Raw genomic sequence first — 13,925 nt, forward strand, 5'->3', positions numbered from 1 at the left:
ATGAGGTTTGCACACATGTCAGGAGGAATTTTGGTCCACTCCTCTTTGCAGATCATCTCTAAATCATTAAGAGTTCTGGGCTGTCGCTTGGCAACTCGCAGCTTCAGCTCCCTCCATAAGTTTTCAATGGGATTAAGGTCTGGTGACTGGCTAGGCCACTCCATGACCCTAATGTGCTTCTTCCTGAGCCACTCCTTTGTTGCCTTGGCTGTATGTTTTGGGTCATTGTCGTGCTGGAAGACCCAGCCACGACCCATTTTTAAGGCCCTGGTGGAGGGAAGGAGGTTGTCACTCAGAATTGTACGGTACATGGCCCCATCCATTCTCCCATTGATGCGGTGAAGTAGTCCTGTGCCCTTAGCAGAGAAACACCCCCAAAACATAACATTTCCACCTCCATGCTTGACAGTGGGGACGGTGTTCTTTGGGTCATAGGCAGCATTTCTCTTCCTCCAAACACGGCGAGTTGAGTTCATGCCAAAGAGCTCAATTTTTGTCTCATCTGACCACAGCACCTTCTCCCAATCACTCTCGGCATCATCCAGGTGTTCACTGGCAAACTTCAGACGGGCCGTCACATGTGCCTTCCGGAGCAGGGGGACCTTGCGGGCACTGCAGGATTGCAATCCGTTATGTCGTAATGTGTTACCAATGGTTTTCGTGGTGACAGTGGTCCCAGCTGCCTTGAGATCATTGACAAGTTCCCCCCTTGTAGTTGTAGGCTGATTTCTAACCTTCCTCATGATCAAGGATACCCCACGAGGTGAGATTTTGCGTGGAGCCCCAGATCTTTGTCGATTGACAGTCATTTTGTACTTCTTCCATTTTCTTACTATGGCACCAACAGTTGTCTCCTTCTCGCCCAGCGTCTTACTGATGGTTTTGTAGCCCATTCCAGCCTTGTGCAGGTGTATGATCTTGTCCCTGACATCCTTAGACAGCTCCTTGCTCTTGGCCATTTTGTAGAGGTTAGAGTCTGACTGATTCACTGAGTCTGTGGACAGGTGTCTTTCATACAGGTGACCATTGCCGACAGCTGTCTGTCATGCAGGTAACGAGTTGATTTGGAGCATCTACCTGGTCTGTAGGGGCCAGATCTCTTACTGGTTGGTGGGGGATCAAATACTTATTTCCCTCTGCAGAATGCAAATAAATTCATATACTTTCCACAATGTGATTTTCCGGATTTAATTTGTGATGTGCTATCTCTCACTGTTACCAATAACCTACCCTTCAATTATGGGCTGCTCATGTCTTTGTCAGTGGGCACACTTACAAAATCAGCAAGGGATCAAATACTTATTTCCCCCACTGTACATGACATCATCTTCAAACGTTTAATTTTTGCCCCTTCTCCCCCCTGGCTAACCTTAAATCTTCTGATCATACCCTTCCCTAATCCCCCCCCCCCCTAACTATCCTATCCCCTTCCCTTATCTTCCCTCTTCCCCCCCTCCCCTTGCGGGAGACACTGTGCAAACTGCAAGGTTCAAACACTCGTTACCATTTTGATGTTTCCTGATTTAATGTCACCATTTATGAGGCAATATGATTATAACCAGTAGGAATAAAGGTGCTGGTACTCATGCAGAGCCAACCTTAGGGGGTGGGATAACCAAAGATAACCCAGAATAGCTCTACCTGGAACGTGGCCTGCCTCTGAATCTAAAGGTCACAGGTTCGAGGCTAGCTGGTGCACCAATGGAAAGAAAGAACAAACTGGGAGATTTTGAGTGAGAGATGTAATGGTGTGGGTATGACATTTTTGGAAGGAAGGGAAAAGGTGCCAGTGCTTCGTACCGGTGCATGCCAGCTGGAAAAAAGGCCCTAATGCTTTGAAGTATACTTCAGTGCTACAGCTCGAACTGACTACAAGCACCTCCATCTCATGAATTTAATTGTAGATTGCCTTTTCACAGCAAGACCAGTTCAAAACATTGTTCAACAAATAAAAACAATGAAATGTACAAACATAGCAAAGAATAAAACCAGCAATAGCTACTTAAAAAATATAGTATCAAAATTAACTGTACCATTCAAAAATATCTAATAAATACCTACTACTGATCTACACCTAAAAAGCTAGTTCCCCACTTCAACATAGGCTTCCAATGTTGCACCTGCCAAGCAAATATAATAATAATGAGAATTCTTATTAAACATTGCTTTTATTCAAAGCATCTTGTATTTCGGAGGTGGTGATCAAGGTAGAATGGTATAATACTGGTGAGAATGGATGGGTTTAAATAACTGCTGACTCTGTGTTCGTTTCAGTGACTTTGTGAAGAGTGCTTGGGCAGATATTGACCATTTTAAAGAGCAAAAGAACCGTGACTTGAAAGAGGCCCTTATAAGCTACGCAGTCATGCAGATTAGTATGTGTAAAAAGGTGGGTCTTGCTAAGAACATAAGACATCCTATGATTTTTTGACTGTTGAAAATACTTATTCTATATCATCAATATTCTTGGTATTCTTAGACACCTTAGCTAAGAAAATGGAGATTTTTGAGTCTGAGAAGCATGAAACAGAAATAACCAAGGGGAATGATGATACAAGACTCAGTCCACTAATAAATCGAAATATATGGCGTACACAGAGATCGTACACAGACCGTGTTTCAGCGAAAATGCCAGTGTCGAAGGTCCTTTAAATTGTGACATTTCAATTTCAAAATTCTGAGTAATTAACATCTCAAGTTTGCTCAAGCTCGTTGTATCTCAAACATCTGCACGTCTTGTTTGTGGATGACTGAGTCTCATATCATCACTCTCCTTGGTCATCTCTGCTTCGTTCTTCTCATCTAGAGTCCTGTGGAGATTCTCCTTCTCTATTGCTTTACGATTTTTGAACACGTAAGATGTAGGCTTTGTGGGGGGTTTTCATGTTTTTGACTCCTAGATTTAACATATTCGTCCTGTTTTACGCAGTAAATAGTATATAAAGTCTTTGAATTCCCCACCATGAAACTTTGATCTTTAGACACAAATAACCATGTATGTTATGCCTTTGTTTTATTACAAAATGGACAGTGTGCTGTTATTTTATAATTCAATCTTTCTACTGCCTTTGACCTGGTTGTCTGGCAGATCATGATTAATATATTCCATCAATGTGATATCCATTGGGTTGGTTACAGGGTTTCTTAATGAACCACAGTTACATGGTTAAGAAAGATGGAGTACTATCAGATAAGTAGAGGGCATTAAGTGGGATCCTACAGGGTTCCCCTCTTTCTCCTGTGATATTTAATTTGTTAATGGAAACATTAGGTATGCTTTTAGATCATTTAAAGATTATGTACTTCACTTATGCAGATGACATAACTGTACTTCTACCATGTTCTTTGTCTTGGGCAGAGACCTTGTCTCATATTCAGTTGTGCATGAAATTAGTAGATTCTTGGATTTCCACACATCGACTTAAAGAGAAAACCAAGTTTCTTTGGGTAGGGTCATGTTCTGAAACAAGATATGTTGCACTTAATGATTGATGTGAATCTGTTCTCCCTAGGGAAATTAGAGCTATAAAAAAATATTTTTTTCTGTAGATACTTATAGATTGCTTGTGCAGTCACTTGTATTATCTAGAGTGAACTATTCCAGTCTAGTTGTTCTAATACTTTAATCGACCATCTACAAGTCGTGTAAAATATGGCTGTTAGACTGATTTTTGGCCTATCAGGATGTGACTCAGGAGCTATTACTTAAAATTACATTAGCTGCCAGTTATGGTCGGTATCTACTTCAAGGTGAGCATAATGGTATTTAAAATTTCATCTGGAAACACTCCTTATATGACAGATCTAGTTGCCCTGTTACATGGAGCTAGTACTCAGAATCCATTTCTTTTGAGGTTTCCAACTGTAATCAAATCAGTCAGACATTTCTGTTGATCACTCCATTATCAAATGGCCACCATTTGGAACTCCTTACCTCAACTACTGTGAATCTGTCAACACTATCTGTCTTTTAGGAAGATGTTTAACATAGTAAGTGACAGCAGATAAAGACCTGAATTGTCCATCCAGTCTGCCCAACAGTCACATTCATTATTAATTCAAGATTTAAATCAACAATGAAAGTGATATTATTTACTTGATCAAGGTCTTTCTTTGGTGTTTCTGGGACAAAGACCATAGAAGTCTGCCCGGCTCTGTCCTTATGTTCCAACTACTGGAGTTGCCGTCAAAGCCCACTTGAGCCTATCCAAATGGGTTTTTTCTCAAAACAAGCGTTTTTGGGGGGGGGGGGGGGGAGGAGGGGTTTTAAGTTGAGGTGTTGTATATTGTGAATATTAATTGATTACTTAGGTTATCTGGCTGTTATGATTCCCAGACATATTGGATATGATCTCTTTTAGCTGTAATCCACCCTGAACTGAATAGGTAGTGGGAGACTATAAGATATGATATAACATAACATGGAGCAGAATCTATTCGTCTGTGCAAGGTGAATTAGCCCTGCCAAACAGTGCAGCTTCTGAAATGGAACATCTGTTTCATGACCAGGATGGCAATAATCACAGCAGTCTGGCAACTTACCACACCATAAGAACATAAGAATTGTCATACTGGGTTAGATCAAAGGTCCATGAAGCCCTAGTATCCTGTTTCCAATATTGACCAATCCAACTCAGTGGTAACATAGTAAGTGATGGCAGATAAAAACCTGAACGATCCATTCATTCTGCCCAACAGTCACACTTATCAATTCATGATTAAATCAACAATGAATGTGATGTGATATATACTTTTTCACACGTCTCTCTTTGGCGTTTCTAGGACATAGACCATAGAAGTCCGCCCGGTTCTATCCTTATGCTCTACCTACTGGAGTTGCCGTCAAAACCCATTCCAGCCTATCCAAATCTGTCTTGCCATTTGCGGGACCCAGACCATAAAAGATTGCCCAGCCATTGAAGTTGCCATTGAAGCCCTTTCCAGCTTATCCTAAACTAGATTGCCATATACAGACACAGACCTACAAAGTCTGCCTGGCACCAGCCTTAGTTCTTTACAGCCGGAGTAGTCGTCTAAGCGTCACTCACACATCCACCCCCTGCAGCCATTTAAGGGTTATTTATTTATTTATTTTTGTTTTCTACCATCTATTTTCTAAATAGAATTCCTCTGTGTTCGTCCCACGCCTTTTTGAATTCCATCACAATTTTTGTCTCTACCACCTCCCTCGGAAGGGCATTCCAGGCATCCACCACCATACCCTCTTCGTGAAAAAGAATTTCCTGACATTACTCCTAAGTCTACCACCCCACAACCTCAGCTCATGCCCTCTAGTTTTATCATTTCCCCTTCTCTGGAAGAAATTTGTTTCTCTGTTAATACCTTTCATGTATTTAAACATCTATATCATATCGCCCCATCCCCTCTTCTAGGCTATACATATTCAGGTCTTCCAGTCTCTTCTCATATGTCTTACAGCTCAAGCCCCATATCATTTTTATCGCCTTCCTCTGGACCGCTTCTAGTGTTTTTACATCCTTAGCAAGATATGGCCTTCAAAACTGAACACAATACTCCAGGTGGGGCTTCACCAGCAACTTGTACAGGGGCATCAATATCTCCTTCTGCTGGTTACTCCTCCTTGATGCATCCTAGCATCCTTCTGGCTACGGCAACCGCTTTGTCACACTGTTTTTTTTGCTTTAAGTTCCTTGGACACTATCACCTCGAGGTCCCTCTCCCTGTCTATGCTTATTTATGTATTTTATTTATTTATGCATTCTAGTATCCCACTGTTATCCAAAAACAAGTTTCGGTTCAAAGTGGCTTACAGTTTACATTGAAATTGCTGTAGTGTTTTACAGTTGTGGCTCGACGGGGTCCTTTGTGGCCTTTGTGATTAGCTATAGAGTTTTTTGAAGAGGTATGTTTTCAATTCTTTCCTGAACTAGAGATAGGTAGTGATGCTTCTTGTGGCTCTTGGTATTGAGTTCTACCATTTGGATCCCAGGTAGCCGAAACCTGCTGTGTAGATGGTTTTGTATGTTATGTTCCTGCAGTTGGATAGGTGGAGCAGCAGGTTACTTCTGGTTTCTGGGCTTCCATTTCTTGGGGATAATTCAGTCATGTCTTGCATGCATTCAGGTGCCATTCCAAATAGTATCTTGAACATGAAGGTGCTATCTTTAAAGAGTAGTCTAGCTTTGATTGGTAGCCAGTGTGTGTTCTGAGTAGGGGGGTAGCTCTTTCATGTTTCAACTTCTTGAATATAAGTCTTTCTGCTGTGTTTTGGATGGTTTGTGGTGATTTTAGTGTGTTTTCCTTACATCCTATGTGTGCCGCCTTGCAGTAGTCTAGTTGTGATAGTATCGTCGCTTGTACCATTATCCGAAACGATTGTCTGGGGAAGTAGTCTCTTATACTTCTCAGTTTCCATAGTGTTCTGAAGCATTTTGATGTTACTGCTGATATTTGATTATCCAGTGATAGATGTTTATCTAGAATTATTGCTAGTATTTTCAATTGTGACTGGATTTGGTATGTTTGACTGTTGATTGTGAAGTTTTGGTGATCTGAGAGGTTGTGTGGACAGGATAGGACCAGGAATTTGGTTTTGTCACTGTTTAGTTTGAGTTTGAAAGTTGTTGCCCAGTCTTCCATAAGATCCGGGCCTTTTTTGACTTTGTCCAATATTTCTGTGATTCTGTTGTTAAAAGGTATGTATATGGTGACATCATCTGCGTATATAAATGGGTTGAAGTCCATTGCTTCCAGTTTTTTCCCCCAAGTCTTGCCATCATTACATTGAACAGTATTGGTGATATTGGTACCTCACAATCCAGGGTCCAAGAGGCTGCTAACTAGTTTGATATCTTTACATTGTAGGATCGGGACCTGAAGAATCCATTGAACCATGCTGCCAGTTCTCATATTCTCATGTTGTCGAGTATGGTCATTAGTGTTGAGTGGTCTACTAGGTCGAATGTGCATGACAAATCAAATTGTAGTAATAATATAATCTGTCCTTCGCAGATTAGGTTTCTGAGTTTCATTTTCAGGGTGGTTATGACCATCTCAGTGCTGAGTTTTGGTCTGAAACCTGATTGGGAGTTTCTAATCCAATTCACCACTTTTAGTCCTAACTTCAGCCTTTCAAGTTTATTCAAGAGTCTTCTATGAGGGACCATGTTAAAGGCTTTGCTGAAATCCAGGTAGATTACATCTAGTGCACATCCTCAGTCCAATTCTCTGGTCGCCCAGTTAAAAAATTCAATGAAGTTCATTTGGCATGATTTACCGTTGGTAAAACCATGTTGCATCGGATCTTGTAACTCATTGGATTCCAGGAAATTCACTATCCTATCATTCAGCAATGCTTCTATTACTTTTCCAATAACCAAAGTGAGGCTTTCCGACCTGTAGTTTCCCACTTCTTCTTTGTCGCCACTTTTGTGAAGAAGAACTACATCCGTTCTTATCCAATCCAGCGGAACCTTTCCTGTCTCCAAGGATTTATTAAACAACTCTTTAAGAGGATCCGCCAGAATCTCTCTAAGCTCCCTCAATATCCTGGGATGGATCCCATCTGGTCCCATGACTTTGTCCACCTTCAATTTTTCAAGTTGTTCAAAAATACTTTCTTCTGTGAACAGTGCGATATCCTCTCCATTCTTATATGCACTTTTACCATCCAATCGTGGTCCTTCTCCAGGATTTTCTTCCATGAACACAGAAGAAAAGTACTTGTTTAGCAAGTTCGCTTTTTTTTTCATCACTTTCTACATAGCCGTCCACAGCATCTTTCAGTGTCACAATTCCATCCAACACCAGCTTTGAGCCAATTATTGAAGTTTTCAGTATTTTGTAGTCTTTCCTCTCCTTTTCCATAAGTAGGTAGAACTTCAGAAAAAGCTGGCAGGATCCCAAAAAGTAGCAAAGTTACATACCGCTTTCCCCAGTCTACCATACTAAAGATTTATGAAATTTTGCTCCTGGAAATCCAGCTTCACTAACTGCTTTTTCCACATCCTCTGGCAATGAGTTCTGGAGCTTAATTATGCATTCATTTTGGTTCCAAGGAAGAAAAGCCTACTAGCAGAACCTGTTTGGGACGGATATAGAGAGCAGTGGTAGGACCGGGGGAGGGAGGACTGGTATTGGTTTATGTAGGAATTAGTAGACTTATTTGTAGTGCTAGAGAACCAGAGAGGAAGAAACTGGATGACATAATTTGTTCTCACATTCCATCATCTACTAATTTTGAATTGTGTCCAGATTTTAAAGCAACTACCATGAGTTGTTTTGCTCTACTTTTCCATTATCGCCTTGTGATCTAGAAATTAAGCAGTACTTTTGCACTTTAATAACCTGTTAGAAAATCCCCCCCGATATTTAATTTAGTGTAAAAAAAATACTTAGGGGGTCTTTTACTAAAGTTTAGCTCGAGTTATCTGCAGCAGGGCCCATTTTATTCCTATGGACCCTGCTGCAGATAGCGCGAGCTAAGCTTTAGTTAAAGACCCCCTTAGCTTGCCTTTTTCATGACGACTGTGCAGCCTGCATATGTATAATTTTGTTTTCTCCACTGTCTGAAGCAGTGTTCCTAAGAGCAGAGGTTGGGGGTGTGCACATTATATTTTTGGGATAATTTTCAAAATGGAAGTAATGTGTGTATTTTATATATATACTAGTAAAAAAAGGCCCGTTTCTGACACAAATGAAACGGGCGCTAGCAAGGTTTTCCTTGGAGTGTGTATGTTTGAGAGAGTGTATGTGAGAGTGACTGTGTGTGAGAGAGAGAGAGTGAATGTGCGAGTGTGTGTGTGAGAGAGAGTGAGTCTGGGTGCGAGTGTGTCTGTGAGAGAGAGTGAGTCTGGGTGCGAGTGTGTCTGTGAGAGAGAGAGTGTGTGTGTGTGTGTGTGTGTGTGAGAATGAGAGTGTGTTCAAGTGCGTATGTGAGAGACAGTGTGAGAGAGAGTGTATTTCACACAGCTACAGTGTGTGCGAGAGAGAGTGTGTGATACACAGACTCTCTGTGAGACTGAGTGTATGAAACCAAGAGAGTGTGTGAGTGACTGTGTGACACATAGAGAGTGAATGTGATACAGTGTGAGAGACAGTGTGTGAGAGTGAGAGAAAGACATTGACAGTGTGAGAGAGAGAGTGTGTGTGTGTGACAGAGATGCCCCCCCTCCCTCTCTATCTCTGGTGTCAGGCCCCCCCCCCTCTCTCTCTGGTGTCTGAGCGTTACTGTGCAGGACGCTGAGCTCTGGCTGTGCTTCAAGGAACTGACCAATCCTATTTAATAGAATGCACCTCCAACATTCTGAAGCCGAGAAACCTTGTGTGGTTGGTCACTTCTGCTTGTGACGAACCCGGAAGTACGTGATGTCAATTCAGGAGATGGATACAGAGAGCAGGAATGCCTCAGCCATGCAGTCAGCTTCAGAATGTTGGAGGTGCGTTTTATTATATAGGATAAGCTGCCTTGAGCAGGCAACTACAGTGAGCACCTTGCAAAGTCTTAACATCTGTGTACATTTTTCACGTTCTGTATAAAAGTTTCAGTTCAAAATGAACTTGTTTCATTGATCTACACAACATACTCTGCACTTTCAATGTGAAAGAAAAATTAAAGGAATATTCAGAAAATAATTGTGCAATGCACTAGGTTGCACAGAGGGATGGTGCAGTTTTTACCCATGCTTCTTAACATAAATCTGACATTTTTTCAGTTTGGTTGGGGATTGTCTGTGAGCTGTAACCTTCAAGTCTTACCTTAGGTTTTCTATTGGATTTTGGGCTCTGAGTGGGCCACTCGAGAACATTCACTTTCTTCTTGTGAAGGCCACTCCATTTTTGCATTTGCTACCTGTGTGGAATTGCTGGCCTGCTAAAAGATCAAGTAAATGGCGGATGGACATGTTTTCCTGTAGGAGCTGCCTACACTTTGCACCACATATCTTTTCATTCATCTTCACAAGCTTCCCTGTACCCATTACAACAAAGTATCCCCCACAATATAATGATGCCACTACGTTACTGTAGGGTTGGTGGTAGTAGGGTGATGTGCCATGTTTTGTGTTATGTTACACCTATTGCTTAGCACCAAGACCAAAAAAGTTCTACTTTGGTCTCATCAAACCACAAACCCTTCTGCCGCATATGTGCAGTGTCCTCTAAGTATTTCTTTGCAAGCTGTGCAGTACATCATATGGATTTTTTCAGCAGTGCCTTCCTACTTGCCACCACCTCGTACAGGCCATTCTGGGGAGTAATATGGAAATTGTTGAACAGTTACCAATTCCCCCAGTTCTACAGTTCTTAGGCCTCACAGTGACCTTCCTCAACAGTTTCTTTATCCCATTTCTACTGACTTGGAAGGAACGGCCTGTTTGGAAGAGGTGCCAACCTTTTTCCATTTTACAACAATGGAACTGATGGTATCTCAAGAGATAGTCAAACTCATTGAAATTTTCTTATAGCCTTCTGGTGTTTTTTTTAGCAGCACCGTGTTTGGCATGTTTAAACCTTTGCTTCAGATTCATTTCATATAACAAAAAGCTTGATTTTTCATTTAGTAATACTGCAGTCAGCTCAGCTACTACTACTACTACTACTTGACATTTCTAAAGCGCTACTAGGGTTACGCAGCGCTGTACAATTTAACATAGAAGGACAGTCCCTGCTCAAAGGAGCTTACAATCTAAAGCTAGTGTAACTGAAACATGTAGAGTTAGTTTAACATTTCGTGGACCTTATATTGGTAATTTTTTGAAAATGGAGCTAATTTGGGTTTTCTGTTGCAAAGGATGTGAAGACGTATGCAATCAAGACTTTATGAATATTTCTGTAATTGTTTTTCGCATTCTTATTCTTAATTAGTTTACAAATTTTGCTGTAAAAGAAGTATAGAGTATGTTCTGTAGATCATTGAAAGAAACTCTTATATCCATGCATTTTTTAAAGAATATACAAGGCTGTGATGAAAGGCCCCTGAACCTGTTGTACCTGAATAACTCGCCTCGAGCTTGGATATAAAAAGGGGAGTTTTAAAATCTAAAATTCTAATCCTTAAATGTTCAAAAAGGTTTTTTTAATCTTTCTTTTCTTTGGTAGGGAATTCAGGTTTGGACGAATGCTAAAGAATGCTTCAGCAAGATGTGAATGCGCAGAGACTAGTTCTCAACCAAGTGCCAGAAAGTCGAAGCACAAGTGCAGATACATCGGTATTAAATTGCTTCGTGGTATAAACCTAACGAATGAGCCAATAACTCATCTGCAGTTGATATATTGTATTCGTTTAACAGGACACCAAAGGGAAATGTTAATGAAGCCCATAAGCTTTCCATTAAGACAAAAGCTTTGGTAAACTGTAGCTTGGAGTAAGAACAATGACTTAATATTAATTTGGTTTATGATACAGCACATTGTGCAGTCACAGATAATTCCCAGATATCCCAAGATGCTGTAATTTTGTAGAGACTTTGTTTCTTTGAAGTAATACAGATTGACCCGAGATCCTGCAAAAACCTGCGATTGTTGACTTTTGTAGGGACGGTCTTTCGTGGTTTATTTTGACACACTTTTGCATGGCATCGGAATTAACAAAATTTCCCCTGAGATGTTTCAACCCTCATATATCCACCACCACAGTATACTTCCTCCGTGGAGCACTTTGAAAACTTCCTGATGATCTGATCTCCCAACTTCACGCCCATCGTTATCTTCACAGCTTGATATTGTCACCAGTTGCCCACTGGATTTTCTGCCAGCAAAAAAAGTCTTGCTACTTCACATTTTTTGGACCGTAAATGTTGTTGCAGGCTAATATTGTAATAGATCCTGTTAAATATGCTGGTATTTCAATTGCTCATGGACCATTAGAAGAAAGCTATTCTGATGATGTGCAGAAGATTCTTAACTAATATGTATCCATGATTTTTTTTTTTGGCTTGTGTAATAGCCATTTCAGCCTGCAACTTATATTTATGCATGTTCTTTGCCTTCATTAATGTTGTTCCGTCTTTGACTGTAATTTTACAAACAGATGAGCTAATACAGTAAGGGTTTATCTTCATATAGTATTCACGAGTCAAGCTTTAAGAATGTGTATTTTTTTCTTTCCACAAAAACCCTCTGAAATCCTACATGTCGCATACTGTTTCTAATTATATAAGAAACTAAGAAAACCATTTAGCAACTGGCCTTTTAACACTTTTTAGCTGTAACTGGAATTTGGGGGGGCTTTGCCAGAACTAATTTGCTGCAGTTGGAGTATACCAAAGCATGAACTAAACTGTTTACAAGTATCATATTTTTTTCCAAAACTCCATCCTCAAAGACTGAAAAGGTGTGTAAAAGCATTGTGCCAGTTAATATAGTTTGAAACACATAAGGTTATATCTTCTATTTACATACTCACACTCTATTGGGAAAGCCCATTAGAAAAGGTACTGTTGATGGTATGTTCTGACCTTTGTACTTGTTGCAAAAGGTCAGAGATCAGAATAAGGCTAGGCAGGGCAGGCTTCCTGATAAGCAGATTAGGCAACTGTTTAGGACCAGCTGACCTGCCACCATAAGTCCACTTAGCAGTTGTGGTGTAATTTTAGGATAGCAAGCAGAAAATCATTCCATGGAAGCTTCCTCCAGGCCAGTTGCGATAATAAGAATGGTGATTTCTGAGGGTTATTCCCCCCCCCCCCCCCCCCGAAACATTTAACTTTGGAAGACAAGGAATGGCCTGCTGTTAGGCTGCCTAAGGGCAACCAGGAGTTGAATGCCACTGAGGTTAAATGCTTCTTGATGGTGAGAAATGTCATCCTTGAAAAGTTCATACTACTTGGGAAAATGGAAAGGTTTCTCCATTCAATACAAGCATGTACTCAGAAAAATAATTCCAGTTTTGTGAATTCCTTAGTGTTGTATTTAGCAAGATCATCGGAAAGTAGAATGAAGACTTGTACAGTACATTCCAAAACCACAGTTGAACATTGGGCCTGCCCAGTTAACATTTTGTCTCGCGTGGTGCCTTAATCTGATTCTGCGAGGCACTTGGGATAAAATATTGTTCATGCACTTTGACTGTTTGATAGATCTTTTCAGTGCCTGGGTTTTCCATATATCACATGCAATGTATGAAATGCATTAGTAGGCTTTTATTTTCTTGTTAGTTGTATTTAAACTTGAAATAAGAACAAAATTGTTCTTGTAAGCCTTGTGCCAAATATGCTGAATAAAACTATTCTTTAATATTATTTTGTCTTGATTTATACAGAATTTAAATTCATTTTTGATATTCCAGCTTTGAAAGGGAGTGTCTTTTTTTTCTTTTCTCTTTACAAATAATTATGGTGTGTGTGGGTTTTTTCCCCTTGATTATTTGTATCTCACTCTGAGACCTTTTAAAAAGGAGTGAGATTTTCGTGCTCTTTACATGTTTACTAGTTGACAACACATTGTCATTAGCACTGGAGTAAAGAAAAACAACTGATAAGCGATGTATAATCGTTTACTTGTCTCACACTACCTTTGTTCAAATGCATTTTGCCATGTCCTGCTGAATCAGTCCAGACACATGGATTTATGCCACCCTGCCAGCAGATGGAGACAGAGAATGCCATTTTTCATGTGACATCACTGTTTGTTTATAAAAAGCTTGATATACCACCTTTCAAAACAGGAATCAAAGCAATTTACAACATGTAATCAAACTATCAATGTTGAAAAGTACTACAGCTTGCATTTAGGAAAGAGAAGGGGAAGGAATGGGAGGAAAAAGGAGAGAGGGAAGGGGGAAAGGGTAAAAGATGAGGGCTGTGTACCACGTGACCATCAACCAACTGAGGTAACACTGTAAATGCCAGAGTAAAAAGGTGGGCTTTTAATGACACCCTAAATTTGAGGCATGAGCTCTCTGCCCTAAGCTCAAGGGAGAGAGAGTTCCAGAGGATGGGGAGTGA

At 40.5% G+C, this 13,925-nt stretch overlaps 1 protein-coding gene across 1 annotated transcript in view; it reads left to right on the forward strand.

Annotated features, from left to right (window-relative positions):
- SNX4 (sorting nexin 4) overlaps positions 1–13,220 on the forward strand; it is a 131,974-nt gene extending 118,754 nt beyond the window's left edge. Inside the window, exons 13-14 of the mRNA XM_030209506.1 lie at positions 2,275–2,389; positions 11,080–13,220. Coding sequence (XP_030065366.1) covers positions 2,275–2,389; positions 11,080–11,127 — 163 coding nt within the window. The 3' untranslated portion in view covers positions 11,128–13,220. The remainder of the gene's footprint in view (positions 1–2,274; positions 2,390–11,079) is intronic.
- Positions 13,221–13,925: the final 705 nt, after the last annotated feature.

This window comes from Microcaecilia unicolor, chromosome 7 (genome assembly GCF_901765095.1).
Source record: "Microcaecilia unicolor chromosome 7, aMicUni1.1, whole genome shotgun sequence".
Lineage (NCBI taxonomy): Eukaryota > Metazoa > Chordata > Amphibia > Gymnophiona > Siphonopidae > Microcaecilia > Microcaecilia unicolor.